The sequence below is a fragment of the Penicillium daleae genome (assembly GCF_028827525.1).
Source record: "Penicillium daleae strain IBT 16125 chromosome Unknown utg000006l_segment0_segment0, whole genome shotgun sequence".
Classification (NCBI taxonomy): domain Eukaryota; kingdom Fungi; phylum Ascomycota; class Eurotiomycetes; order Eurotiales; family Aspergillaceae; genus Penicillium; species Penicillium daleae.
The window spans coordinates 2,194,577-2,222,032 of NW_026623154.1; the positions used below are offsets into that span (position 1 = coordinate 2,194,577).

At 50.7% G+C, this 27,456-nt stretch overlaps 8 protein-coding genes across 8 annotated transcripts; 4 read left to right on the forward strand and 4 right to left on the reverse strand.

The window, feature by feature from the left end:
• Positions 1-130: 130 nt before the first annotated feature.
• N7458_006522 (coatomer subunit beta) lies at positions 131-3,193 on the forward strand (the record flags this gene model as incomplete). Its single annotated transcript, XM_056909904.1, has 4 exons — positions 131-435; positions 509-929; positions 994-2,992; positions 3,051-3,193. The coding sequence occupies 4 exons, from the start codon at positions 131-133 to the stop codon at positions 3,191-3,193; spliced, it is 2,868 nt and encodes a 955-aa protein (XP_056765608.1).
• A 1,127-nt stretch (positions 3,194-4,320) lies between these two features.
• On the forward strand, positions 4,321-5,980 carry N7458_006523 (uncharacterized protein; the record flags this gene model as incomplete). The annotated part of the gene is made up of 3 exons (XM_056909905.1): positions 4,321-4,441; positions 4,506-4,559; positions 4,647-5,980. 3 exons carry the CDS (start codon positions 4,321-4,323, stop codon positions 5,978-5,980), a joined length of 1,509 nt encoding a protein of 502 aa, XP_056765609.1.
• A 448-nt stretch (positions 5,981-6,428) lies between these two features.
• On the reverse strand, positions 6,429-7,522 carry N7458_006524 (ribosomal RNA processing 1 family protein; the record flags this gene model as incomplete). Its single annotated transcript, XM_056909906.1, has 3 exons — positions 6,429-7,231; positions 7,302-7,409; positions 7,474-7,522. The coding sequence occupies 3 exons, from the start codon at positions 7,520-7,522 to the stop codon at positions 6,429-6,431; spliced, it is 960 nt and encodes a 319-aa protein (XP_056765610.1).
• A 696-nt stretch (positions 7,523-8,218) lies between these two features.
• On the forward strand, positions 8,219-13,473 carry N7458_006525 (ABC multidrug transporter atrI; the record flags this gene model as incomplete). Its single annotated transcript, XM_056909907.1, has 13 exons — positions 8,219-9,080; positions 9,148-9,199; positions 9,252-9,268; positions 9,322-9,892; positions 9,963-10,046; positions 10,116-10,175; positions 10,229-10,418; positions 10,471-11,583; positions 11,649-11,966; positions 12,017-12,417; positions 12,482-12,843; positions 12,911-13,174; positions 13,250-13,473. 13 exons carry the CDS (start codon positions 8,219-8,221, stop codon positions 13,471-13,473), a joined length of 4,518 nt encoding a protein of 1,505 aa, XP_056765611.1.
• Positions 13,474-14,587: 1,114 nt separating this feature from the next.
• N7458_006526 (ubiquitin domain-containing protein) lies at positions 14,588-15,784 on the reverse strand (the record flags this gene model as incomplete). Its single annotated transcript, XM_056909908.1, has 3 exons — positions 14,588-14,719; positions 14,772-15,542; positions 15,782-15,784. The coding sequence occupies 3 exons, from the start codon at positions 15,782-15,784 to the stop codon at positions 14,588-14,590; spliced, it is 906 nt and encodes a 301-aa protein (XP_056765612.1).
• A 461-nt stretch (positions 15,785-16,245) lies between these two features.
• N7458_006527 (uncharacterized protein) lies at positions 16,246-18,536 on the reverse strand (the record flags this gene model as incomplete). Its single annotated transcript, XM_056909909.1, has 2 exons — positions 16,246-18,253; positions 18,322-18,536. Coding segments are annotated over 2 exons (2,223 nt in total), but the record flags the coding sequence as incomplete, so codon positions are not given.
• Positions 18,537-19,483: 947 nt separating this feature from the next.
• On the forward strand, positions 19,484-21,403 carry N7458_006528 (uncharacterized protein; the record flags this gene model as incomplete). The annotated part of the gene is made up of 1 exon (XM_056909910.1): positions 19,484-21,403. The coding sequence occupies one exon, from the start codon at positions 19,484-19,486 to the stop codon at positions 21,401-21,403; it is 1,920 nt and encodes a 639-aa protein (XP_056765614.1).
• A 491-nt stretch (positions 21,404-21,894) lies between these two features.
• On the reverse strand, positions 21,895-23,510 carry N7458_006529 (uncharacterized protein; the record flags this gene model as incomplete). The annotated part of the gene is made up of 3 exons (XM_056909911.1): positions 21,895-22,919; positions 22,975-23,385; positions 23,447-23,510. The coding sequence occupies 3 exons, from the start codon at positions 23,508-23,510 to the stop codon at positions 21,895-21,897; spliced, it is 1,500 nt and encodes a 499-aa protein (XP_056765615.1).
• Positions 23,511-27,456: the final 3,946 nt, after the last annotated feature.

Here is a 27,456-nt window from a genome sequence, read left to right on the forward strand (position 1 = left end):
CTGGGAGACCTGTTCCTCTGGTACGTTCTACACTGGGCGAGTGGTCCGCTGAGGTGTCCAAAACATTCCCCCGACCTGACAACTTGCAGCTCTCCTTCGACCCCAGCCGTCGCCTCACAATCCCACCACCATGGCGTCCTTCCTTGAGAATGCGTACAGCCTGGTCCATTTGGACAACACGGCAGACCAGCCGACCCAGCAGGAGCTGAAACTCCAGTTGGAGAAGGGCAATGACGAGACTAAGATGGAGACGATGCGGACAATTATCACGATCATGCTCAATGGCGATCCCATGCCCCAACTGCTGATGCACATCATTCGTTTCGTTATGCCTGCGAAGAGCAAGTCATTGAAGAAATTATTGTATTTCTACTATGAGATTTGCCCGAAGGTCGATTCGAATGGTAAACTCAAGCAGGAGATGATCTTGGTCTGGTAGGACAAGCCCAACCCTTTCGGCGAGACTTTGTGGATGAAGTCAATTGACATGGCTTTTACTCTGCTTTAGTAACGGCATCCGCAATGACTTGCAACATGCCAACGAATACGTCCGAGGAAACACTCTCCGCTTCCTGTGCAAGCTGCGCGAACCCGAACTCATCGAACCGCTCCTTTCCTCGGCCCGCTCGTGTCTGGAACACCGCCACGCATATGTGCGCAAGAACGCCGCTTGGGCAGTTGCTTCCATCTTCCAGCACTCCGAGGCCCTCATTCCAGATGCGCCCGAGCTGCTTCAGACCTTCCTCGAGGCGGAGACAGATGGCACTTGCAAGCGCAATGCCTTCGCCGCCCTCATGTCCATTAGCCACGAGAAGGCTCTCGAGTACCTTGGTACAACCTTCGACACCATTCCTAACACCGATGAGCTTCTTCAGCTGGCTGAGCTTGAGTTCTTGCGGAAGGATGCAGTTCAGAACACCCAGAACAAGGTGGGTCGCGTACCTAGTTAGCGACGAAGTTACTTTGCTGCATTGTGCTAATGGATTGTACTAGTCTCGATACTTGAAACTTATGCTTGAGCTCCTCGACGCTCCTACCAGCACCGTCGTTTACGAAGCCGCCACCTCTCTTACCGCCCTGACCAGCAACCCTGTCGCCGTGAAGGCCGCCGCCGGCAAGTTGATCGAGCTTGCCATCCGGGAGGCTGACAACAATGTCAAGCTCATTGTGTTGGATCGTGTTGATCAACTCCGGATGCGTAACGAGGGTGTCCTGGATGAGCTGACCATGGAGATTCTGCGTGTCCTCACCAGTCCCGACATCGATATCCGCCGGAAGGCCCTCGGAATCGCCCTGGAGATGGTTTCAAGCAAGAACGTTGAGGAGATTATCATGTTGCTCAAGAAGGAACTCGCCAAGACCGTGAACGAGCAATATGAGCAGAACAGCGAATACCGTCAACTCCTTGTGCAGTCAATACACAACTGCGCGATTAAGTTCTCCGAAATTGCAGCCAGTGTGGTCGATCTCCTCATGGACTTCATTGCCGACTTCAACAACAACTCCGCCGTCGATGTCATTTCATTCGTCAAGGAAGTCGTCGAGAAGTTCCCCGATCTGCGTGGATCCATTGTTGATCGTTTGGTGTCCACGCTAAGCGAGGTCCGCGCTGGTAAGGTGTACCGTGGTGTTCTTTGGGTTGTTGGAGAATACTCTCTGGAGGAGAGTGATATCCGGGAAGCTTGGAAGAAGATCCGCGCCAGTCTAGGTGAAATCCCCATCCTGGCCTCTGAGCAACGACTCCTCGACGAGGTCCCCGAGGACAACGCACTCTTGCAGGAGCAGGCCAATGGCCACTCCAAGGCCGCTCCTACCGGATCTCGCAAGGTTTTGGCGGACGGCACATATGCTACTGAGAGCGCTCTCACCAGCCAGTCTGCTGCCGCTGCTCGTCTTGAGGCAGTCAAGGCTGCACAGAAGCCTCCTCTCCGTCAACTCATCCTGGATGGTGACTACTACCTGGCCACCGTTCTTTCTTCCACCCTGACCAAGCTGGTTATGCGTCACTCCGAGGTCTCCCAAGATGCGGCCCGCACCAACGCTCTCCGCGCCGAGGCCATGCTCATCATGATTTCCATCCTGCGCGTTGGCCAGTCGCAATTTGTCAAGGCCCCGATCGATGAGGACTCTGTTGACCGTATCATGACCTGTGTTCGTTCCCTTGCTGAGTTCTCCGAAAAGAAGGAACTCGAGACTACTTTCCTTGAGGACACCCGCAAGGCCTTCCGCGCCATGGTTCAGGTTGAGGACAAGAAGCGGGCTGCAAAGGAAGCCGTTGAGAAGGCCAAGAGTGCCGTGCAGATTGACGACGCCATCCCCATCCGGCAATTCACCAAGAAGAACAGCGTCGAAGGTGCCGAGGAGGTTGAGCTGGATCTGGCCAAGGCTACTGGTGGTGATGCTGTTACGGAGAACGTCTCTTCAAAGCTGAGTCGTGTTGTGCAATTGACTGGTTTCTCTGACTCCGTCTATGCCGAGGCCTACGTTACCGTCCACCAGTTCGACATTGTCCTGGACGTTCTGTTGGTCAACCAGACCGCCGAAACTCTACAGAACCTGTCCGTCGAGTTTGCCACTCTAGGCGATCTCAAGGTCGTCGAGCGGCCGTCTACGCACAACTTGGGCCCCCGCGATTTCCTGAATGTTCAAGCCACCGTCAAGGTTTCCTCAACCGACACCGGGGTTATCTTTGGTAACATTGTCTACGATGGTGCTAGCTCCACCGAGACCCACGTGGTCATCCTTAACGATATCCATGCCGACATTATGGACTATATTCAGCCCGCCCACTGCACCGAGACTCAATTCCGAACCATGTGGACCGAGTTTGAGTGGGAGAACAAGGTCAATATTAACTCCAAGGCCAAGACTCTTCGCGAGTTCCTTAAGCAGCTGATGGAGAGCACCAATATGGCCTGCTTGACACCCGAGGCATCGCTCAAGGGTGATTGTCGATTCCTGAGCGCTAACCTCTACGCACGGAGTGTATTCGGTATGTTCTTGGCCTCGACTTAGATCGAATATTTAACACTGACTTACTTTCTCTTTAGGCGAGGATGCTTTGGCCAACCTGAGCATTGAAAAGGAGGGTGATGACGGTCCGATTACTGGGTTCGTTCGTATCCGCAGTCGCTCACAAGGTCTAGCATTGAGCCTGGGCTCCCTGAAGGGCCTGAAGGCTGCTGCGACATGAGTAGATTTTGTTTCTTTTTTTCCAGCGGGCTACAGTCTATATGATGTCTCCTTTTTAACTTGTTTCATTTCTCTCCCCAGACAAAGTTGTGTTTTATTTTCTTGTGATCATTCCTATCATGTATTGAGACCGGGGAGTAGTGGAATAGATAATGGTCTTGGCTATACAAGTCGCTGTACAGTATCTTATTGCTAGATTCCTTCCCCTTGGGGAGGACATACCACCTACTGTATTCCATCTGCCGGTGCCTTTCCTCCAAGCTGCCCAACGCTTTACGAGGGCACTCAGACTCAGACCCGCTGATTGAATATTAATCCTGCCCAGACTCCCAGTGACGTGTCTGTGTAGCATGAGAGAGGGATTCCGATGGTTGGCATTTGGGGACGACTCCATGAAAGAAAGGATCGAGATTACAACACATGAGGGCATTTCCTACTTTTGGGGAAACTATAGATAAATTCAGGATGATCAAGGGGATAATATTTTTTATCACTCTGGAGAGTACTATACTCTCATAAGTAAGAGAACACGCTTTGAACACTTCAGTAACGATGGCTTCCTGGAGTGATCTCCACGAAGGAAATCACTTGACCCAAGTCAGATGGTAATGGCTCAGAAGAATTACTCTGATACGAGTATTCTGAGGCGAGAGAATTCGACTTTGTATCAGAGTGCTCTGAATGATACCTTCCGCATTTTCCTAGTTTGCCTTTATGCTCACTGCCCTGGTCACATGGTCAGATCTACGATGGAGAATGGAGTGACGGGAGCAACAGCAGCAAGAGAATAAGCACTAGAGCGGGATCCAAACGTTCTGACAGGGTAGAGGAGAAGACAGAGAGATGCACTACCGTACTGTCGAGTGTCCTCCGCCAAGGTCAACCTGAGACACTCGGAAATTTATCACAGTGAACTGGGCCGTTGCAGTTGCAGTTGCACCGCAGACCCCGTAGATCCGAGGCACGCTTGGGCCACCCGCAGCCCAGGAACCGGAACTCGCGGCTGTTGAGCTTCGATCTGACAAGCCGACTTATCTTTGTTCTCCTTTCTCCTGAGAAATCTCCGCTGCGCATAGTTCCTTCTGTCATGCGCTGAATTCACTTTTTGACTCTCGATTCTTTAACAGAATGACCTCCTCCGATCTCGAAACAGAACATCCAGAAGCACCGCTGCTGCTGCATGACTCGACCGTAGTCCTCGACAAGGCCGTCTCACTCACCCTGAGCAGCGACTCCTTGCTGATTGTCGGTACGATCCCCAATTGCGCCCTGGATGCTCGCGACGGGACTATTCTTGTTAACTAGCGCTTAAGACGATCGCCCTCATCGCAAATCGGCCCGTGGCTGCTGCGGTTTATGCAAGTCGAGTAAGCTGGGACCCTCTTTCTTTTGCCCCTCCGGCGATCCGCATTGAAACTTTATCGGTGCTAATCACGATGTGACGTTCGTTGCAGAACCCAAGGAAAAGTCCACGTCTGCGATCTCTTTGTATAATGTCCTTGACGCCAAAATCAATCCCTCCACTCTGGTGATCACCTATGCCGAACATTCAACAAAGGATGAAGTCTCCGTCACTGCCCTCCACTACCCCGTCGGCGAGAAAGAGAAGCCTGCCGTTGAGGCTTGGATGAACAAGCTGCTGGATCTGGCCTACGGCACGGCCCAGCGCAGAAAGCGACTCAAGATCCTGATCAACCCCTTTGGTGGTAAAGGCAACGCCGAGAGCCTTTACCAGAGATACGCCGCGCCGATCTTCGCCGCTGGACAGTGTCAAGTGGATGTCCAGACCACCGAGTACCGTGGACATGCCATTGAGATTGCGGAACAACTCGATATCGACGCGTACGACGCGATTGTCTGTTGTTCTGGTGACGGCCTCCCGTACGAGGTCTTCAATGGGCTAGGGAAGCGCCCCAATGGCCGCGAAGCATTGGCTAAAATGGCCGTGGCACTGCTGCCCTGTGGTTCTGGAAATGGTCTGACGTGGAGCTGCCTGGGCACCGGCAGTAACTCCATCGCGGCGTTGGGCATCGTCAAGGGATTAAGAACCCCCCTTGATCTGGTGTCGGTCACGCAGCAGAACACACGCACGCTGTCCTTCCTGTCCCAGTCTTTTGGTATTGTTGCCGAGTCAGACCTTGGTACCGATCATATTCGCTGGATGGGCGCTCAGAGATTCACATACGGGTTCCTGGTCCGTCTGTTGCAGCGCACAATCTGGCCTTGTGACCTGGCCATCAAGGTCGAAATGGACGACAAACAGGCTATCAAAGATCACTATGCCGCGTTCAAATCTAAAAAGGAAGATGATGGCGTTCTTGTCGATCAGAGCCGTATCGACGCCGCCAAGCAATCACCGGCACTACCAGAACTTCAGTTTGGCACCGTTCAGGACGAGCTTCCGCAGGATTGGGAGGTCATCCCAGGCGAGACCATGGGCAATTTCTATTCCGGAAACATGGCCATCATGTCCAAGGACACCAATTTCTTCCCTGCCTCACTTCCTAATGATGGTCTCATGGACATTGTGACGATTGACGGGACCGTTAGTCGCGCCACGTCGCTCAAGATGATGACTGAGATTGAGACTGGTGGCTTCTTCGATATGCCGGACGTGAAGATCCGCAAGGCAATTGCATATCGCCTTGTGCCCCATCAAAAGGAAGGATATATCAGTATCGACGGTGAACGTGTACCCTTTGAAGCGTTCCAGTGCGAGATCCACCAAGGCCTAGGCACAGTACTCGCGAAATCGACGCATGCGTATGAAGCTGATGGGCCGAGGTGATCCGTGTCTCGACCACCTCTGAACCGCGTGGGAGTGGTGCTTTTCATTTTTGCTTTTGTGCATGTTTAATAAACTTATACGGTGTGTCTTAGGCCCTTCTTGCTATCCACACTCATGATACCCTTGCGCAAGAGGTCTGGCAGTTGAATATATTGTTTGTCTTGGTTTCTGTTTTTACAAACTGTTGATATGCGTTCCTTCCGACGATTTCTGTCTGCCAGCTGTTCAAGACTCCCTACTCGCTCGAGTGAAGCTGTGTATATAATCATACATTTTCGAAATAGATGGCACTCTAAAGTGTTCTCTTTTGCTATTCATTGGAGTCACGTTTCGTAGATATGATTTGTCCCTGGCAATCATCATCATGAGTGCTTTTGAATTAGATCCATGTTTCGCTATAAGAATGCTGTACAGAAATTCGAGACCAATTGGCTGCGCTTTGCAACCACTAGTCATCAAATCCACCCCACTCTCCCTCGCTATCTTCCTCCTCTTCCACCTCTCTCGTACGAATTCCCCACTCTACCAACCGGTCATCATCAAGAGCATCAATTGCTCTTGTCCGCACGGGCTTGTATGGGCTCTCCGCACGAAGTTTCTCCAAAGGCCGCAAGAGCAACTCCATAGGCACATCGCCCTTGATCTTTCTATTCTTCGATTCACTCTCCGAGTCACTCTCACCTCCCTCAAACTCTAGCACTTTCTCCAGTTCATCAACCCACAGGTCAATTAGATGATAGCGCAGCCCATCCGGTCCATGCGGCATGGGAACAAAGTTTGGATCTTTCTCGTCGACAACGGACTTGCCTGAATTGTCAGGGTCAAAGTTGACAGGGCACAGAGGGCCCTCCTCGATGATGGAGATAAAAGCCTCGAGATCGGCCCACTTGCCATCGCCTTCTTCGGTCTCGTTCTCTGCGGGGACGGGCTCGCTCTCGGTCTGCTTCTTTTGCTTCTTGCCTCGACCCTGCTTGCCGTTGTCTTGGCGCTTGCGCTTTTTGGCATCACCGTTCTCGGTTTTGTTGGAGCCCTTGACGAAGATCTCGAATGCGACTCCGACGTAGCAACGAATTAGGAACAGGTACTTGTCCAGTCGCAGACGGTCCAGTGAGTGGAAATCCCGGCCGATGGTGATCCAGAAGGCGCGTAGGAAGCGGTGGAGGGTAGCATGTGGGAGAGAGGGGACGAGGGAGTAGGAAAGCGCGCGGGCGAGGGCTTGTTGCGTGAGAGGTCGGTCAGAGTGGTAGAAGCCTAAGGAGCAGCATTGTTAGTTGATCAATCTCGGAATAGTATGATTGAGAAATCACCAAGTCCAACTTACAGAAGAAAAGACCCTTCCATAGCTTGACGAGGTCGACGAGAGTGAGATCGTTGCGCGAGCGCAGGAATAGTGTGAGGGACTCGAGGGCCTTGTCGCGGACTTTGCGGTCTGAAGAATAAACACGTCAGTACAGTGGTTTTTGAAATAGACTACAATGCAAAGGGAATCATACCGCTTGAGGCGAGCTCCTTCACAAAAGGAGTCTTTTGAATATCCGCCATAATGCCAATATGAATGGTGGTTGACTGGCTGAGCTCTGTCGATCTCGGCGATAAATCTTTTTTTTTTCTGTTCTGATAGCGGGTTTGCACAGTTTGCACAGCCACAGTTTAAAAATTGTGGCCTGAGGTGTCGATAATCTTAAAGAGCACCACATCCAACGAACGAGTTCCGTTTGACAATTCCCTACGAGCTAGTGGTTGTATCACATATCTTATCAATATGGAACTCGAATCTGATGGGCGAGTAATATGATTAATGTCGAGTACACAGTGTCTGGTACCTGACATGGAAAGCAACAGGAGCTCGCAACAAATCAGATCGTCCGAATCGCCGCATTTGGCTTCTCCATACTCTGCCGCCGGCTCCCGTCCAATGCCAGTGCAGTATGAGGCTCCGCTAGGTCTTGACATCATGACTCTACAAATATCATATGAGAACATTGCATTAATGGTGCCAAGGGCTAGAAAATAATGGCTCAGGGCAACATTCTGAAGAATTGGTTGAGCGTAGAGACCCAAAATGTTCACTCTTGCGACCCTGCAATGCGAGAGAATACCACGTATAAGTGACATTGGTGCACTCGAACTTTGTCCTTTTCTGCTGTAGTTGGTTTTTCTATCATTCAACCTCACGGCTTTGTGCCTTAATTACCATCTTCCTCCCGTTCGAGTGTAAACCCATTGAGCCTATGCAAGATGGCCGACAATGACGAAGACGCCGAGATCACCCCAGCCAGCTCCTCTCCTCACGCCCGCTCAAGCTCCGAGGCTGTCCCCGACAATGAAAGAGCCGTGCTCGAGTACATCCGACCTGAGGATAGGGAGGAACTGACTCGCATCGCCTCCAATTTCCCCCGGCGCCGCACTGTGGACTCTGGAGTTGGGGACATGGGCAACATTGAAAGGAAAGATACCTTGGAAGATGTCGAGCTCGGCGATCCCGTCCTCGATCCTACGAGTGACCAATTCGACCATTACAAGTGGGCAAGAATGATGCTGAAGATGATGGATAAAGAAGGAGTGCCATTGCGCAAGTCGACAGGCGTCGTCTGGGAGAATCTGAACATTGCTGGCTCTGGCTCTGCCCTTCAGTACCAGAACAACGTTGGATCAGTTCCCCTGGCCCCGTTCCGGCTGCAGGAGTACATATCCTTTGGGAAAGGTCATTCGCAAAAACAGATTCTCCGCAACTTCGACGGGCTGTTGAAGAGCGGCGAGCTACTGATTGTCCTGGGAAGGCCTGGTAGTGGGTGCTCGACCTTCCTCAAGTCTCTGTCTGGAGAACTTCATGGGCTTAAAGTGAACAAGGGCTCGGATATTCAGTACAATGGTATTCCCATGGAAAGAATGCATCGCGAATTCAAAGGCGAGGTCCTCTATAACCAGGAGGTCGACAAGCATTTCCCACACCTCACAGTGGGTGAAACGCTGGAGTTTGCAGCTGCAGCACGTACACCCGAGAATCGGCTCAATGGAGTCAGTCGGGCCAGATTCGCAAAGCATATAACGCAGGTTTCTATGGCTGTTTTTGGTCTTAGTCACACATACAATACCAAGGGTTAGTGTACTTGTCTGATATGCCCCTTCTTTGGTCCTTTGGGCTGTAACGCTAACAGACAAGTCAGTTGGCGACGATTACATCAGAGGAGTTTCTGGAGGTGAGCGGAAGCGAGTCAGGTATGCTGCAATCTCCTCATATCCTGAGACCCAAAGGCTAACGACCATTCAGTATTGCGGAGATGGCATGTAAGTTTGTGTTTAGACGTGAAGATGACACGGATGATTCTAACCACTTTTAGTGTCGGGAGCACCTGTCGGAGCTTGGGATAATAGTACTCGCGGTTTAGATTCTGCTAGTGCCTTGGAATTCGCCAAGGCACTACGAATTTCAGCAAATCTGACAGGCTCTTGCCATGCAGTTGCGATCTACCAAGCCTCCCAAGCAATCTACGATGTCTTTGACAAGGTAATCGTGCTGTACGAAGGAAGAGAAATCTTCTTCGGACCATGCGGTGCGGCCAGAGACTACTTCATCGATATGGGATGGGAATGTCCTCTTCGTCAAACGACTGGCGATTTCCTAACTTCAGTGACTAATGTGCAAGAACGGAAAGCTCGCGAGGGTATGGAAAACAAAGTCCCGCGCACCCCGGACGAATTTGAAGCGTATTGGAAGAAGAGTTCCCAATGTGGTACACTTGAGAAGGATATTGCACAGTATCGCAAAGAGTATCCGCTTGGTGGATCTGCTGGGCAAGACTTTGATGAGACCAAGCGTTTGCGCCAGGCAAAGCATGTTCGGCCGAAGAGTCCATATGTCATTTCCATTCCCATGCAGGTTCGACTTTGTGTAAAGAGAGCTTATCAACGGTATATCAATATTCTATTGTTGCGAGACTGCTGGAGTGGGAGAGAACGTCAATCTAACTGGCGTCAATAGCATCTGGAACGACAAGCCTTCTACCCTGACAACCGTCATTGGGCGAATTGTTATGTCCTTGATCATCGGTTCGATCTATTTTAAGTAAGTACCATATCTTTTCCTGTTGTCGTTCATGCATCCATGCTTGATACTGATCGTGATTTCGTTCAGAACGCCGAATGCAACTGCAGGTTTCCAGAGCAAAGGCGCCGCTCTGTTCTTCTCGGTCTTGTAAGTCTCGATCGATCAAAAGAGTAAAGTACCACTCCTCACATTGCCCCCAGGATGAATGCTCTTATCAGTATCACTGAAATCAATTCGCTCTACGATCAACGACCTGTAATTGAGAAGCAAGCCTCTTATGCTTTTGTGCACCCCTTTGCAGAAGCCTTGGGAGGTATCGTCGCCGATATACCGGTCAAATTTGTCGCAGCGGTGGTGTTCAACATCATCTTCTACTTCCTGGCCAGCTTGGTACGTTCCTCTCATTTTACACTCTATCCATTTATTCTAACTCTCTATATAGCGATATAAACCGTCTCAATTCTTCATCTTCTTCCTCTTCACCTTCCTCAGTACGCTTGCAATGTCATGTGTCTTCCGAACTCTGGCAGCATCAACCAAGACCCTAGCGCAGGCCATGTCCATGGCCGGAGTCATCGTGCTAGCTATCGTCATCTACACAGGCTTTGTCATTACGACCCCTGAGCTGAGCAACATCCCTTGGTTCAGCTGGATCCGTTGGATCAACCCAATCTTTTACACCTTCGAGGCTCTGGTCGCAAACGAGTTCCACGGACGGCAGTTTGAGTGCTCACAGTTCATTCCTGGTTATCCAAATCTATCCGGCGACTCCTTCATATGTGCTGCCCGAGGCGCTGTTGCGGGAGAAAGGACCGTTTCTGGAGATGCTTTTATAGAAGCCCAGTACCAGTACACCTATGCGCATATCTGGAGAAACCTTGGTGTCCTTATCGGATTCTGGATCTTCTTCATGGTATTGTACTTGGTTGCTTCTGAGCTCAACTCTGCTACCTCTTCTACTGCCGAATTCCTTGTTTTCCGAAGGGGCCATGTGCCTGCACATCTTCGACATCTTGAGAAAGGTGGAAAGTCAGGTAGTGCAGCTGAGGTTACTCCGGTCACGAAGGATTCCTCAAAGGAAGGAGACACATCAGCTATTCCATCACAGCATGATATCTTTACTTGGCGAAACGTGTGTTATGATATCCCTGTCAAGGGTGGCCAACGACGGCTATTGGATCATGTCTCTGGTTGGGTTAAACCTGGAACTCTTACAGCTTTGATGGGTGTTTCTGGTGCTGGAAAGACTACTCTACTCGATGTCCTGGCCAAGCGTGTGTCAATTGGAGTTGTCACTGGTGATATGCTCGTCAACGGCAAGCCACTAGACACTAGTTTCCAGAGAAAGACTGGTTATGTCCAACAGCAGGATCTTCACCTCCCAACCACGACTGTTCGGGAAGCGCTGCGGTTTAGTGCTACGCTACGTCAGCCGAAGTCTGTGTCAATGAAGGAGAAGTATGAGTATGTGGAAGATGTCATTGACATGCTCGGAATGCATGATTTTGCAGATGCCATTGTGGGTATTCCAGGAGAGGGTTTGAATGTTGAGCAGGTAAGTCTTCGTCTAAAAAGGACGCTATTGACCACCGACTAATCCCTCTCGTAACCATATTCTAGCGCAAATTATTGACCATTGGAGTTGAGCTTGCTGCCAAACCTGCACTTCTTATCTTCCTCGACGAGCCGACGAGTGGACTGGATTCTCAAAGCTCGTGGGCTATTTGTGCGTTCCTACGAAAACTCGCCGAGCATGGCCAGGCTGTTCTTTCAACAATTCATCAGCCTTCCGCGTTACTCTTTCAGCAATTCGATCGTCTACTCTTCTTGGCTAAGGGAGGAAAGACTGTCTACTTTGGGGAAATTGGTGACCAATCTCGAACTCTATTGGAATACTTTGAAAGCAACGGAGCAAGAGTTTGTGGCTCCTCGGAAAATGTAAGAGGTCAGCTCCCGTGATTATAAGCGTCCATAACTAACAGAGACAGCCTGCGGAGTACATGCTTGAAATCATCGGCGCTGGAGCTTCTGGTAAATCCACGAAGGACTGGTCTGTTGTGTGGAACGAGAGCCAACAGGCCAAGGCTGTGCAAGCAGAGATTGATCGCATCCAAGATGAGAGAGCGTCGGCCACGTCGAGTGAGGATGAGTCCCAGCATGGTGAATATGCCATGCCATTCTTATCACAATTGTGGTGTGTCACATATCGATCGTTCCAGGGATTCTGGCGCGAGCCGAGTTATGTGTGGGCCAAAATAATGCTTGCCACATTGTCCTCTCTTTTCATTGGCTTTACATTCTTCAAGCCAGATGCTTCGCTTCAGGGGTTCCAGGATGCTATTTTCAGCGCATTCATGCTGACTTCAATCTTCTCGACACTGGTCCAACAGTAAGTTATATATACAACGAAAATTTGGTTGGGAGATTTATTCTGACTTCTCATCGTTTACCAGAATCATGCCCAAATTTGTCGTACAGCGATCTCTATATGAAGTTCGCGAGCGTCCATCCAAGGCTTACTCGTGGGCTGCATTCCTTATTTCCAACGTCATCGTTGAGATCCCGTATCAGGTCTTCGTTGCTATAATTGCATGGGCTTGCTACTACTTCCCAGTGTATGGGGCGGAACAGGCTCCACAGAGACAGGGTTTGATGCTTCTGTTTGTCGTTCAGTTCTACATGTTCATGTCCACATTCGCGGCTTTCATCATCGCCGCTCTTCCTGATGCTGAGACTGGTGGCACTATCGCAACTCTGCTGTTCATCATGACCCTCACCTTTAACGGAGTCTTGCAGCCACCGAGCGCTTTGCCTGGTAAGACCGAAAATACTGCCTGATAAGCAGAGATGATTTATTGCTTTTCAACTAACTCGCCCATTAGGATTCTGGATCTTCATGTACAGGGTTTCCCCTCTTACTTACTTGATCGCCGGTATCACAGCGACAGGCTTGCATGCTAGGAAGATCGTATGTTCTGCCGCTGAGCTGAGCGTGTTCAATCCTCCAGCTGGCCTGACATGCGGTGCATATCTGAATCAGTATGTCACTGCCTCCGGTGGGCAACTGTACAATCCTACAGCAACAAGCAGCTGTCAGTACTGTCAACTCAGTAACGCAGATCAATATCTTGCACTGAGCAATATCTGTGAGTGAATTCCTCCCCAGCTTTCCACGGCTTATTTCTCTATTACTTGAACTCCGTTTGCTGATGAACCAATAGACTACAGCCAACGCTGGCGCAATTTTGGAATCGGTTGGGCTTATGTCGGCTTCAATATATTTGGCACCGTGCTCATGTACTACATGTTCCGTGTCAAGCATTACAATCCCACTTCGTTGGTTAGAGGGATTCGTAACGGTGCTTCGTTCTTCTGTCGTGTGCTCAAGCGGCGCTCTGGTACCACACCCATGGGTAAAGAGGCAGATAATGGCAGGTTGGTTTAAAACCACTGCGGAGATCTCCACCACCGTCGCCCTGTTTGCACTAGTTTCTTTCTTCTTGGTTTGACAGGTCTCCATATAAGAGGCATTCTCTCTTCCTGTCGGATTTTTTTCTTCTTCTTCTTCTTCTTCTTCTTCTTCTTCTTCTTCTTCTTTGTCTTTGTCCGTCGTCTATTAGGTACCTTTTCTGTTAGCAGTTCGATGCACGTCATTTGTGTGCGAAACCTGGGCTTGCCTAATTACCTAAGATGTATCTATGTGATTGTAAGATTGCCAGAGATATTGACTGCCGCACGCGCCAGGATATATAACTAAACAGCGCGAATGCAAAGCTCGTTTCTTACAAACTGGTGATTGTACAAAAGAGAGACCAATAATAGTCGCTTCAGCCACCTATATAAGGCCATTGACTGCCTTGGAAATGTGATTCGTTGGACTATTGTGCATAAGAGATGCCTGCGGCTTGCATGAGACGAGTATGCCGGGCCTGATCTGAACGCCATTGTGAAATTAAAATATGGAGCCAAAAAGTGAGCCACTTCACATGAACCAGCATCATTGGTCTAGTGGTAGAATTCGTCGTTGCCATCGACGAGGCCCGTGTTCGATTCACGGATGATGCACTCGAATTATGTTTTTGAAGTTTTTCTCCAGTATTTTGGCTTGCGGCAGCTCTGATTACTCCACCTAGTACCCCACTTCCAAAGGGACTAGACCTTAGGTTGAAACTTCCTAGTTTTTCAATAGGGAAAGTTGTATACCTAGGATACAATGATAGAAATCACTCATCCATTCGAGAACTAAACTGTAACTAGCAATTTCAAATTTTGGTTATGCATTGCCAGACATAGTTAGAGAGGAGACACATCATATCCAGGTGTTGAAGGATAAGCTTGATTGCAGACTGAAGGGAATATGATGCGCAAGAATCAAGATGACAAGAGGAGGGAAGTAAATAGGGGAAAAGTCAAAAGACAATGGGGTATTGTGCAGAAAAAAACCAGAAAGCTGAGCGATGCCAAACGCTGAATGGACAAGGAAGATAAAGCCAAAGTTAGGCGAAAGGGGGATAGACGTCCCTGAGACGGAGGGAGAGAAGCAGGCTAGACTCTCCCAATTAGAGCAGACCTCGGGAAGCAATTAAGGCGTTGATAACATGGCCATGCTCCCAACCCTGACTGAGTAACGATTCATGCTCTTTAAGCATGCGGCCCAGGTAGACGATGCGTACCCGCTGATGATTTGGGATCTGGAGAAGGGTCAGAACAAAGAGGCGCCAAGAATATAACGACAAGACGTACCCCTGCCTCCTGCTGGATTTTGCGGGCCAGAAAACCAACGCTCTGGCCCTTGCCTATTGACAGCACCAAATCGGGACCACCACGATCACTCAGTCGGGCCTGTACGCGGATAAGGTCTCGCTCACTCGTCTTACCCTTCTCATCCCTCCGGCGCTCGATATCCTCCGAGATCAATTCATCCCCCGAGGCATCGTCCGTAGCAAGCTTCCCATCCGACAGCGCCTCCATATCCTCTTCCTCCTGCGTCACCTGACTATCCCGAGCAATATCATTTGCAGCAGATAAATTCGTCTGCGCCATGTTCTCCGGATCACTGACGATACACTGTGGGAGGCGGTATAGCACGCCTTGCTCATCGTAGCAGCCCTCGCAAAGATCGCCCGTTGGAATAGTCACACCCGCCGCATCAACTATACTCTGCGCCGTGGCGAGATCACCCCCACGCATGAGGGTGATGGCAGACGAGAGCGCGGCCCATACCTCGGGTCGGCCGGTGACTCGAGTTTCGAAGAACTCGCGACGCTCGCGGTCTAGGTCGGTGCGATTCCAAACGCGACGCTTGCTATACCAGACGTGTAAGCGCACCGGTGCGTTGTAGTGCTCGCTCAGGGGAAGATTAGGGGCGCGCCGCACGCGGCGACGGCTGGTCTGTGTGGTTATAGAGGTATCGGTGCTGGCATTCCGAGTTTCTTGCGCCGAGCGATCGTCTGTGATGGCTCGGTCTTCCTGCGGATGGTCGTCGTCATGCGACGGCACGGACGAGCAGCAACCCTGGCAATATGAAGGCAGGAAGCGGTTAGTTATACAGTGCCAAGATGGAGAATAATCCCTTGGTCAAGAGCAAGGCTTTGAGTGTTGCCTGGCAGATGCGGAGACACGAGGAGCAGCGAGTCGTGTGACAGGCCAAGCATCGGTCATCAGTTCAGTCATCAAGAATCAGACCACTACCAGGCGCTTCTCTATTTAAGATAGAGAGGAGAGACAGATATCGAGATGGGAAAGTGACTTACCATCTTGCATGCGACTTGAACACTCCATAAGCCAAGGAGAGAGGGGGCGGTTGAGAGGTTTGTGAGGGGAGAGAGGGGGGGAGCCAACTGGAAGAGGAAGAGAAAGGGATCCAAGCTCCCAGACTTTTTATTTTGGACGAAGCAAACTACGCCCAGGAAAACAACAAAGGCCCACGAAACTCACGGACGAATTTGTGAACGAGAGGGATGTTGATCAGGGAAAAGACACGGCCGAGTCGGATAACATTCCCCAGATCTTTTGGTGGCTTCGGACAAGCATTTATGATGATGTCAGGCAATTGGCGCGTCTCCGATGCGGCCGAGTTGGCGATGCATCACAATCGTTGCACGATGCAACTTACAAATTGATGGTGCTTGTGACTAGACGGCCTCTAGGGCAATTCCATACTTTAATAATTCATAACCTATATATGATACATAGAGTGGTCCAACCTAAGTTGGGGCTATTCTTCTTCATCTTCGTCTTCGTCGTCGCTGCCAAAGATGGCCTTGAACACAGCATCGCCCGGTCGCTCAGCCTCGAGAGCTTGATTGCGTTCTGGTTCAACGACTCGGACGGGCGGTGCCTCCACGGCAGGCTGTAAGCTGGATCCACCAGCGCCAGGACTAGCGACTGGAGGCTGTGGCTGACGGCCAGATTCCATCAAGATCATGTTCATCACCTCCTGTGAGACGAGCTCCTTGCGTGTAGTAGCGTCGGTCTGGTAACCGCCCGATTGGAAGCGGGTTCCAGGTCCACTCTCCGGGCCCCCAGGGTGTTCTCCAGGATCAAGCTGTACATGACCGGGGGGTTTGACATTGAAGCGCTTGCAGAGCAAACGAGAAGGGTAGAAAGAGATGGAACTGCGGGTCATTTGCCCAAACATGCCAATCTTTGCAGCCGCCACAGCCGGTGTGTCTGGTTTCTCAGTGGGCCGACTAAGAGGAGAATCGTCTAGACGATCGGGCGCATCGCTAGCAACCTTGGGGCCTGAGGAAGCTGAGGTGAATCGCGACGCCATGATCCCGCTCATAGGCTTGAAGACTTCGGCGGCCCGCGCAAACTCTTGCATCTCAGTCACCCATTCGTCGGTACTGGAACCAGGGACGCGGTCTGGAAGAGAGTCGCGTACTTCGGCTCGCACCTCGAGGAACTTCCTGTAGCGGGCTCGCTTGTTCTCGTCTTCCGAATAGGGCATCCACCCGCTGACGGCGCGAGTCAAGGCCTGGACTGCAATCTGCTTGTCCAATTTGGGGACGAGATCCCACAAATCTTTCCGTTTTTGAGCACCTGTGGTCTCAAAGCCCTTTGGAGCCTTTTCACCTAGAGCTGGAGGTAGGTTGGTATTCCCCGTAAGCTTCGCAATGCGCTCACGGGCTTCGGGTGTCATCCAATCAAAGATTGATTTCCCAGGCAGCTGGGCTTCTCCCAGAGCTGCCGCTCGTTTTGTAGGATCTAGTGAGGATGCTTTGGCAGCATCCGCCGTCGAGACGTAGGTGGATGCGTCTCGCTCAGCCTTCGTAGGTTGTTTGGTAGACTTCCACCCCTCCGGGATTTGAGGAGGCTCGTACTTCTTGTCTGATATCGATAGGCCCGACAAGCTATCGGCCAGAACGAATCCGTCCAGCGGCAATCGTCCATCACGGCATTTCCTGAAGCCTCCCGTCGTGCGGGCTGCGGCGACCTTTTTCGAGATGAAGACAGGTTTGGTGTCTAGTAAAGGGTTGGCAGACGCGATCGTTGGCTTGGCTCCATCAGCCTGGCCCTTTTTCTTCTTTTTCTTGTCGCCGCCAATGGTTTTGTTGTAGGCTATCTGCGGCCCAAGCGAATACGGGTCTTCATCATCCGATCCTGTGTCGTTGAGAATGCCGACCCCAAATCCACCACGGCGCGAATCCTTTCCTTTCACCTTCGACTTGGATTTCTTGTCCATAGCCAGGCGATCCCCAAAGAAGGAATCCGAGTCCTCGTGTTGTTCATCACCGGCCAGGTCTGGCGTCACCAGACGGGTCTCGCCCTCGAACCCCAGGCCTTTGAAGTCTGTTTTGCGTATGAAAGAGACCATTGGAGGATTCTCGGGCGCGAACAGATATGTCTGCTCGACGCCATCACCTTTGGCAGCTGTTCCCTCATCCAAATTGGCTCCACGCCGAACCTTGGGACCAATACCCTGGCCCTCACGCCAACCCATCCGTTTCAGCAGCTTCACTCCCATGGTCTCTCCACCAGTCTTGAGCAGGTCCATGAGGCCCGCTCTCCGCGTCGCATCAACATCAGTCAACCCGAACCCAGCAAAACCTTCTGTCGTTTGTAATTTTCGCGACTCCTCCTGCTCCCGCAGGTCTTCTTCGTCCATAAAGTCCTCCGGTCGTTGCTGTGTGGTCTGTTTCGCATCGCGCACGCGGTTCTGGCGGGACGAGACAAAGGTCGCGGGAGTCCATCCTTCCTTGGAGCCGACGGTATTGAAGTAGCTACAGGAAACATCCTAGGTCAGCTGAATGTGCTTCTATGGTTCTGCATCGGTGGTGGAATAGCTTACCCAGCGCTGAAGCCACCAGTGAAGGCGCCATGAAGCCGCTTCCGCCCCCGCTCATCCGTCACCTCTTGCTTCCAGACTGGCATGTACGAGCCATCGTCCCGTCCGCCGGCCTCCAGCGAGGGTAAGGGCGTTCCGTAGAAGGCATAGGGAGCCTGTTTGGCTTGTCCGAGCTGGTCGGCCTCAAAAGCCGCGTGCGGACGCTTCGCGGCCATGGTCTAGGACACTCTCTCAGCTGGGGCAAGAAGGGAAAGTCCTCGGCCATATCCAGAGAGGGTGTGATTCGTGGGTTACTCGGCGATAGCGGAGCCCACCGACTGGCGTTTCTTGGCAATGCGAGTCCAATCACCGTCCAGCACCCAAGCCAAGGAAAAGGCCGCCAGGATTCTTTCGGGAAGGGGAAAGGTGAACGCGGACGGTTTGGGAAGGGATGAACCTCCAGTTTGAGCCGCAAGCGAGAGGACCCTCGACCTGAGCCGGACAGAGTTAAGGTTGGAAATTTAGGTGAGCACGAGGGAGGAAAGGGTGACTAAGATGCTTCCGGGCGGAGAATATTATGGAGGAGAAGTGTGGAGTATATGGAGGAGTTGAAGAATTGAAGAATCGTGATGGAAATACAAGACACCCGCCACCAGAAGAGTCTCTGACATCCACGCAGTCGTTCCCCGTGGCGGCGGCTGGCCCCCAATGGCCCCAATGGCCTCATTGCCTAACAAGCCCCCTCCAGGAAGATGGTTGGACAATGGGTAGTGCGTGAATAGGTACTCGTATCCTCGTAACTCCCATACAGTATTATGTACAGTACTCCGGTATGTACGACGGTGGTCGGATGGGCCCCAAAGTACCACCGGAAACTGGCTTCGGATGGCGTCCATCTCCACTTCGAATCCTTTTGACTGCCCGTGGGTTTGGCTTTAGCCTTTAGGGGTTCGTTGTCTTTCTCTCTCTCTCTCTCTCTCTCTCTCTCTCTCCCCTTTCTTGTCTCTGCCATGTCGTCGCCATAGCCAGCCGTTCCTCACTTGGTCTGCCCTTTTCGTGTGCGATTCTGTTTTCCCCCCCCTCAATCTTTGTATTCCAGGAGTCTCGTCATTTCCCCAGTCCTGGCGCCCGGATTTCGCCTCCGGTGTAGCCCTAGGAATCTCCCTCCCTCCCCTTCACCTTGAGAATGCTTGGCGCCAACAGCTTCGCCGGGCGGCGCAAGTCGCTCTACTTGAGCCTGGCTGTCGCTGCAGCGCTCATCTGCCTGGTGAACCTCATCTTTCTGACTCACGCTGTCGACCACAGCATTATTCGATTGCCAGGTCTATCGTTATTCCGCCCTAAATCAAAGCAGCTCGACGGCAGCCTTGCGCGCGATGAGCACCCGATTGTCGGGTTAATGAACGAAGCGAATAATCGCTGGCAGGAATATGAGAATAGTCGTTCGACCAACTTCCGCCAGGCCGTCGCCAAGTATCGCCAGACCTACGGGCGACACCCGCCCCCCGGCTTCAAGGAGTGGTACCAGTATGCGCGCGAGAACAATGTCCATAACGTCGATGACTTCCAGCAGATCACGGGGGATTTGCGCCCGTTCTGGGCCGTTCCGCCCAAGGAAATTCGACAAATGGCGGCGCGCCTGCAGCAGAGCCCCGGGATCGCGGGTGTACGTATTCGCGACCACCAGGTGGTGTCGCACACGGAGGGATGGCGCGTGGAAACTCTAGCCGCGGCTGTGGACAAGCTTGCCAAACATCTGCCGGACATGGATATCGCGATGAACACAATGGACCAGCCTCGCGTTATGGCGACCTATGAGGATATCCAGAAATATCTAAAAATCGAGGAAAGCACCAGGGCCACTCCTCCTGATGCAACGGACGAGTTCACCCAGGGTCTGGACGAGTTGTACAATGAAGAAGCGGGCATCAACGAGGAATTGGACCCAGGATGGTTCTCCGTTGCTGGAAAGCTCTACATGGATTTCGCCAAGGAGGCCTGCCCTCCAGAATCTCCTGCCCGAGATGCCAACATGACCGTGGCAGATGCGGACAAGCTGTTCAAATCCTCATTCGGCGACTTCATCTCCAACTTCACCGGCTCCACGGACCTTTGCACGGTGGGACCTGATCTTGGAGACAAGCACGGATTCCTCTTCTCCGCTTCCAGTAACACGATCAGCAGAAAATTGCTTCCCGTGTTTGGCGAATGCAAGGTCAGCGTGAACAACGACATTCTCTTCCCGGCAAACATGTATTTCTTGAAGGATCCGCGCTATGTATACGACCCGAAACACGACTATGAATGGGACGACAAGACCGACTCTCTGCTCTGGCGCGGTGTGACCTCTGGCGGTACCCAAGTGGAAGACAATTGGTTCCGCCTCCATCGCCAACGCTTTGTGCACGTGGCCAACGCCACCGAGATGGACTTGGAGAAAGTCTCCATCCTCTCCAAGGACACCCATGAGCACTACCAGAAGATCGATAACTTCCGCCCCGCCGACTTTGCCGAATCCTACTTCGATGTCGGTTTCACTGAGGCATGGGGCTGCATCCCTAACTGTTCCTTCTACGAGGGTGTCTGGACCTACAAGGAGCCTAAGGCATTTTCAGAACAATTCAAGTCCAAGTACTTGGTCGACATTGATGGCCACAGCTTCTCCGGTCGCTGGCGTGCCTTCCATCAGAGCAAGTCGCTCGGTATCAAGGCCACCATCTTCCGCGAATGGCACGACTCGCGCTTGTTCGCCTGGCGCCATTTCGTCCCAATGGACAACCGATACGGGGATCTGTACTCCCTGATGACCTACTTCATCGGGCTCCACCCTTCCGCCTCCAAAGATTCCCTGTCCAGCCACGGCCCTTCTGTTCCCCGCCACGACTTCGAGGCTGAGGTGATTGCCTCCCAGAGTCGCGAATGGGCTCACCTTACCCTGCGTGATGAGGACTTGGAAATCTACCTCTACCTCCTTCTCCTTGAGTACGGGCGTATTGTTGACGACAACCGTGACAATATTGGGTATAGTGGCGATGGAAGCGAGCTTGACCATTTTGATGCGCAGTACCCATTCCCCGAAACAGTGCGGCCTTTGGCCGGTGTATAATTGAAGAAATCATTGCGGGGGGTATTAAATATGCAATCATCTGCATCTTCTTTTTTCTCACATTTGCTTCCTTGTTCTTTTTTTTATCCTTTGATTCCCCTTCATGCATGTATCTATCCCATGTCCTAATGACCAACACTACATATTGTCACGATCTATTACCTTTTTGTACCTGTCCGATTTATCTGCATAGAATTGTGGTTCAGGTTATGTCAATGTATACTTAACAAGATTATCGATATTCTAATACACTTCAAGGCTCATCTGAAACTTTGCTTTCCATTTTTCTGATAGCTCTCTAGACACCTCCTTCGTAGATAAGAATGCCGCATCTAAATCAAAGATTGCATGGATGTATTGCAATCGGGCTTGGTCGAGTGGCTCTTAGGAAGAAGGGATACTGCAATTTTTGCAAAATGATATAATCAAATTCACTATCTTCTATAATCGTCATCATCATAACAAGCATTTTTGTACTAAACGAGAGCAGTTTAAGCGTTCTCCTTCTGCTCAATCTCAGCCCCCTTCTCCTCTGCCCGCATCCACACATCCACCTCAGCAGCTTCACCCTGTGGCAGGTGTCGAGCCATACTGACAATCTGCCAAGGTGTCGAGGCATCACGGAACACATGGTTCAGAGCCTCGAGGTTGCGGTTCGTAGTCTCGGGGTAAAAGAAGTAGACTGAGACGGGAATACATGCTGAAATGACGGCATACACAATATAATACTTGTACCCGATAGTGTTGAGGGCAACCGGTGTGATCATGACAACCACAAAGTTCCACAGCCAGTGGTTGGCGGTTGAGATGGCGGACATGGCGACACGTAGACGCATAGGTGCAACCTCAGTGCAGTAGAGGAAGTTTCCACCGAGGAACCCGACGGGGTAGAAGCTGTTGAAGAGGAACATGAAAAAGGCAGATGTGATCGATGCAGCACGGTTACCTTTGAAGCTGTTCGTGATGGCCAGGACCGTCATGCAGACGCACATGCCCGCACCACTAATCATGAAGATCTTTCGGCGACCGAGTCTGTCGATGGCGAAGAAAGCGATAAAAGAGCACAGGAACTTCCAGGTCATAGCGCACGAGCTCAGAATGCGGGCAAGATCACTAGTCATTCCCAGGTCCTCTTCGAAGATGGTGGAGATGTATGTGGAGATCAAGTTACCACCGCACATTTGCTGGAAGAACTGCAGCGCAACACACAAGCAGAAGCGGTATAGCAGACGCTCCTCGTCAGGCTTATTAAAGTTGAAGATATCCCTTAGAGAAGCGCTATCGGCCGAAACCTCCAGCGAGGTCTCGATACCAGAGATTTCAACACGAACCGACTCATCGTCATCCGGGACGCCCTTGTAGGCAGCAAGACTCTCGGTGGCCTCTTCAATACGGCCAACGCTGACAAGCCATCGAGGGGACTCGGGAAGCAGGAATACCGAGGCCAAGACGACCAGCGAGAAGAGAAAATGAGACAACCAGCGGAACGCGCCATTGCAGAGAGCCGCTGACTTTGCTGAGACCAAAGTCGATCCAATTGCACAAGGTATATCCCAGACAAATACAGATACCGTCAACAATAACGTGTTGCCCACGATGTTTGGCGGATGTACATTCAGATTGCCAGACAGGTACAGCAACACTGAATTGACCAATACCAAGACCAAGAATGACACGGCCAACGACAAACTGGGGAAGACCGTAGGCGGCAGTTTGTAGTAATTGCCCAATGATTGTAAGGATACCACCGAGGAAGATAGTCTTGCGTCGACCGATTTGGTCACCGAATGCTGTACACGATAGAGCTCCCACAAGGGCACCAAGTTGCATAGAGGCAATTACAACACCTTTGCTGGTAGAGTTCTTTGAGCGCTGGGCACCCTCCGTGTTGATAGTGTCGATTTCAGGAAAGACTTCCACCCAACTCTGCAATGTTGCGAGGGGTCCCAGTCCCGATTGGTTATAACCGAAGACAATAAATGCTGCAAAGGAGTAGTTACGTTAATATCTCAATATGTTAAGCAGGAAAGACAGCACACATACCAGGAGCGACAATGAGCAGCGCCTGAGCCACCCGAAGGGCTTTGCCATGGAATAGTGAGACCATTTTTGACAAGGTGAGATGTACAGGAGGTGGGAGGCACTCTAGAGAGGGAAGAAGGAAGAAAAGCGAAGAGTCTCTCGGTTTATATCCGCTCGCCTTCGGCTTGGAACCCTCGTCAGGGCCGTGGAGACCCCGCAAGATAATTTTGATTGAATTATGATTGTGTGTTTGATGATTACATACTGGTGGGTACGGGCTATTCATCTGGGTCGCAGAATTCCAAACACTTTCTGTGACTTGATGGACGCGCCGACGGCTCCATCGAAGAGGGCTAGCCTGTTGGCAGATGCGTCCCCCATGGGCAGGTACCCCGACCTCCTGTAGCATCCGAATCTGTCCGAGTGCTGTGCATAGGCTGGGGATTGTTAATACTAGGATGGGCCACATAGGAAGTTGTCCGAGAAAACTAAATGCATAGTCATGATACAGTTGAAGACAAGGCTGGCTCTCTGATCTTCTTGAGTGGGAACTTCAGATTTCTCATGCCGAAATATCTCCGGAGGCTGGTTTACTATATTCAGCCTTTCACCTGTACTTCGAATTCGGGTCAGTGAACATTCACCGGACACCCATCAAGCAATCTTCTCTTTCTGCCTTGACCGAGTGCCTCGAATTGTGGGGTGTTTCAGAGAAAGGCCATATTCTCCGATGTTGCCACGGGGTAAAACTTAAAGGGTTTTAGTTGGAGCCACCATTGAAGATCACTTACTCTCGGGCCGACCTCATTGGCTCTTCGGGCCGGAGATTGCCAGAGTCGGGATCGGGTCAGCGAATTACGGGTACAACAGGATGTGTACATATTGAATAATATTCATCAGGCTCGACCTCTGTACATAAGTGACCTGTTAGTACAGTAGTAACGTCGGTAATTGTGAGAGTTACGGATGTCACCGGACAATTTGTTGATCAACAGCCTCATGTCCCCGGGTTCAGGAACCTATGAGGAGCTTTTCCAAAGACTTGGCATGAAGTAAATATCAAAGGCTTATTCGGCCTTGTCTCGCATTTCCAACTGCCAAGAAGGTCGCCAAGAGATGGCCCATATTCTCTGACCCAATATAGGATACGAATCAAGGCAAGGAAGTGGGGGAGCGTGGTATGGGACCTCGTTGCACTCCACAGCTTCGGACAGGTTCCGGCGGAACACGGCCTCGATGCAAAGCGGAGGACATACACACCAAGGTACCGGCCTTGTTGGGATCGGAATGGTTGAGAACAGACTTCGGTTTCGTAATTGGTTGCTCATTAGCCTGAACAGGTGAAGAATCGGCGTCTCGGAGCGAGAAGGTATCGCGAAATCGGAGGAATTGGCTCCTACTCGGACCGTCACTTACATCATGCCATTGAATTCGGATAATTCAATAGTAGCAGTAGAATCTCTGGAGACTCTCATAGACCCTCACAGTAACATTGTGAATCGCCTTTTGTCACTATCATTAGTCGGAGAATGTAATCGTGGTCATCGTCCCATCTTTGTTAACCTTTTACAGTGCGTCCCGAAACTGGCGCAATCTCATACATCTTCGATCTTGTCCCACCGCCAAGATACGCTAGTCCATATTAAGAATAACTCCGGAATATCAATATTCCTGCGTCAGTCTCAATACCATGACTGACTCTCATTGAACCACGATGCTTTGTCTCCTAACTGTATTGACGATCCAAAGGAAGGAGAATTTTCCATTGTAGCGGAGTATTATTACTTCGAAACACTGTCGATGTTTAAGTATTTACTGTATGTTTCCTGGAGCATAACACTGCGGACGGTAAAACGAACTAATCATAGGCATGTAGATGGCGGAACAGACACCTCCGAGAGTTCTCGTCAATATCTCGGACAAGAATAAACATTGGGAGCAGTCCTGGTCTGCTTCGGAGGACATATGTCTAGTTGCCCTTGAGGTCCTCGAAGACAATCATTTACTGAAGCACATCCGCCAACTTAAACCGAGGCTGCTGGCAAAACAGAGGTGGGAAACTCGCCTGTTCAATGTATTTGATATCTCAAATACTTTCTATGATCCTGCCATGGGACATTTACCGGAGAAAAATAAGCTTCCTGTTTCAATTATTCGACTAGGTCAAACAGTGCAAGCTTACCCGGCAAACCTCCCAACACAGAACCAGGTGAATAGAGATATTGCCCGAGCTCATAACGACAACAGTATAAATAGCCTTCCGCCCTATCGTTACGGATTACACCTCCGGTCCACCATTATACCTCAACCCACGAGACCCATCATTACTTCTTTGACCTCGTGTGCCCTGTGTTCATGTCAGCAGATATAGTGGATCGACTTCTTAGTTTTAGATAGTTTGTCACTATAGATTATGTCAAAGATAAGCTTATGGTTAGAAGGAGCTAGGTTCGGAACTATCTTTGGTTGAACTACTCATGATTGATTATCAAGTATGCCTCCCGAGTAAGGCTGTCTTAGGAGAGAGGCATAGAGGGGTCAGACGTATTGAATTTATAGGCGAATACATGCCTGAATTTACTATATAATCTACGTACGAAGCAATACACGCGTAACTTACAAGAGGACTTCGGAAGAACTCCTAATATAGACTAGTGTGTCTTAGCGTAGGGGGCAGGAAAGCCAGTCGAAGAGTGTGTGGAAGTAGTCGCGCCAGTTTCGGGACGTACTGTAAGAGCAGCCCCACTGCTACACAAAAGGTCATCGGGGGTTGAGCGAGAACCTAAAGCTTAACTCTAATATCCAAGCCACGGATGCTTCATTCCCAAGGAACACTGTCTCTTTCGGGATAGATCGGTCGCTCAGCGGGCCGAAGAGATTATTCACGCATGGCATCCGCACATCGTACATTTCGCTATTCTTTCCAAAACAAATCGAGCTGCCAACAGTCTTCCTGATTGGTCATGTCCTTCGGTTGAATTCATGTAAAGCAATCGTCGCGTTAAAGCTTTGTTTGAGCCACTGTAATGGAAGTTCGGGAGTATTTGAAGACGCTGAAAGTCTGGCCTGGCTTTTGCCATTTCAATACTAAAGGGAACTTCGGGTAATAAAGTGTTCTCCATACGCCCAGAGCTTCTCGGAAACGGTAATTTCTTAAACCACCAGTAACATTAATTATTATGCGATAATATATTCCCCCGTGTTTATCGAATGCCATCTCTAGTCTGCAGTCAAATCGAAGTCAGGCCCTTTATCATCATCCACAGCTCTTTCACTTGCACATAATCCGATCCCACTTACTTGCTTTGTTAAATTTCTCCTCTCTATCGCCCTTCTCTTCCAGCCTTTCATCCCCATGGTGATAAAGATTATACCATTCCAGAACCCACGCAAGGACCCCAATGCACTCACAGCCAGCAGAAGTGGATATGAGTGACTATTTGGATGAATAAATAAGGAGACACGATTGATTGTTGGTGTAACCCATGTTGTTAGAAGGGCTAGGAAGAATAAAGATGGCATCAGGATGTATTGTTTGAAGGACATGCGTCTCTGGGTTGGCGGACTGTGATTGGGGGAGCCAAAATGTCTTGAGGGTTGTCGTGGGGTGGACATTCGCTCCAGGGACGACTGGCTTATAATGTGTGACTCGGATACGAGGCCGGGTTTAGTGTTCATGTCTGTCTCCACGATTGTGGAGACGGTACTGTCGTTATTATCAAACGGCCGGCTGCTCGTCGAGTGGGAGGTAAGAGCAATGTGATCGTCCTCTGTCAGTTTGAAATCGTCTCGTAGCCTCGATATTTCGACGCCAATCAAGAAGTAAATAACCAACACAACAGCTATAACGATCCTATAGAGTCACAATAATCATGTTAGAGGATATCGGAAACAAATGCCTGACAAAAATACGTACCACACTGGCATGTAGTAAAGCACGATTCGAATTAGCATCCACCGGGGGGATATAGAACACCAAATCTGCCAGGCCTATTAGCAAAGACTGCCACATGATGAGCTTTAGCATACGC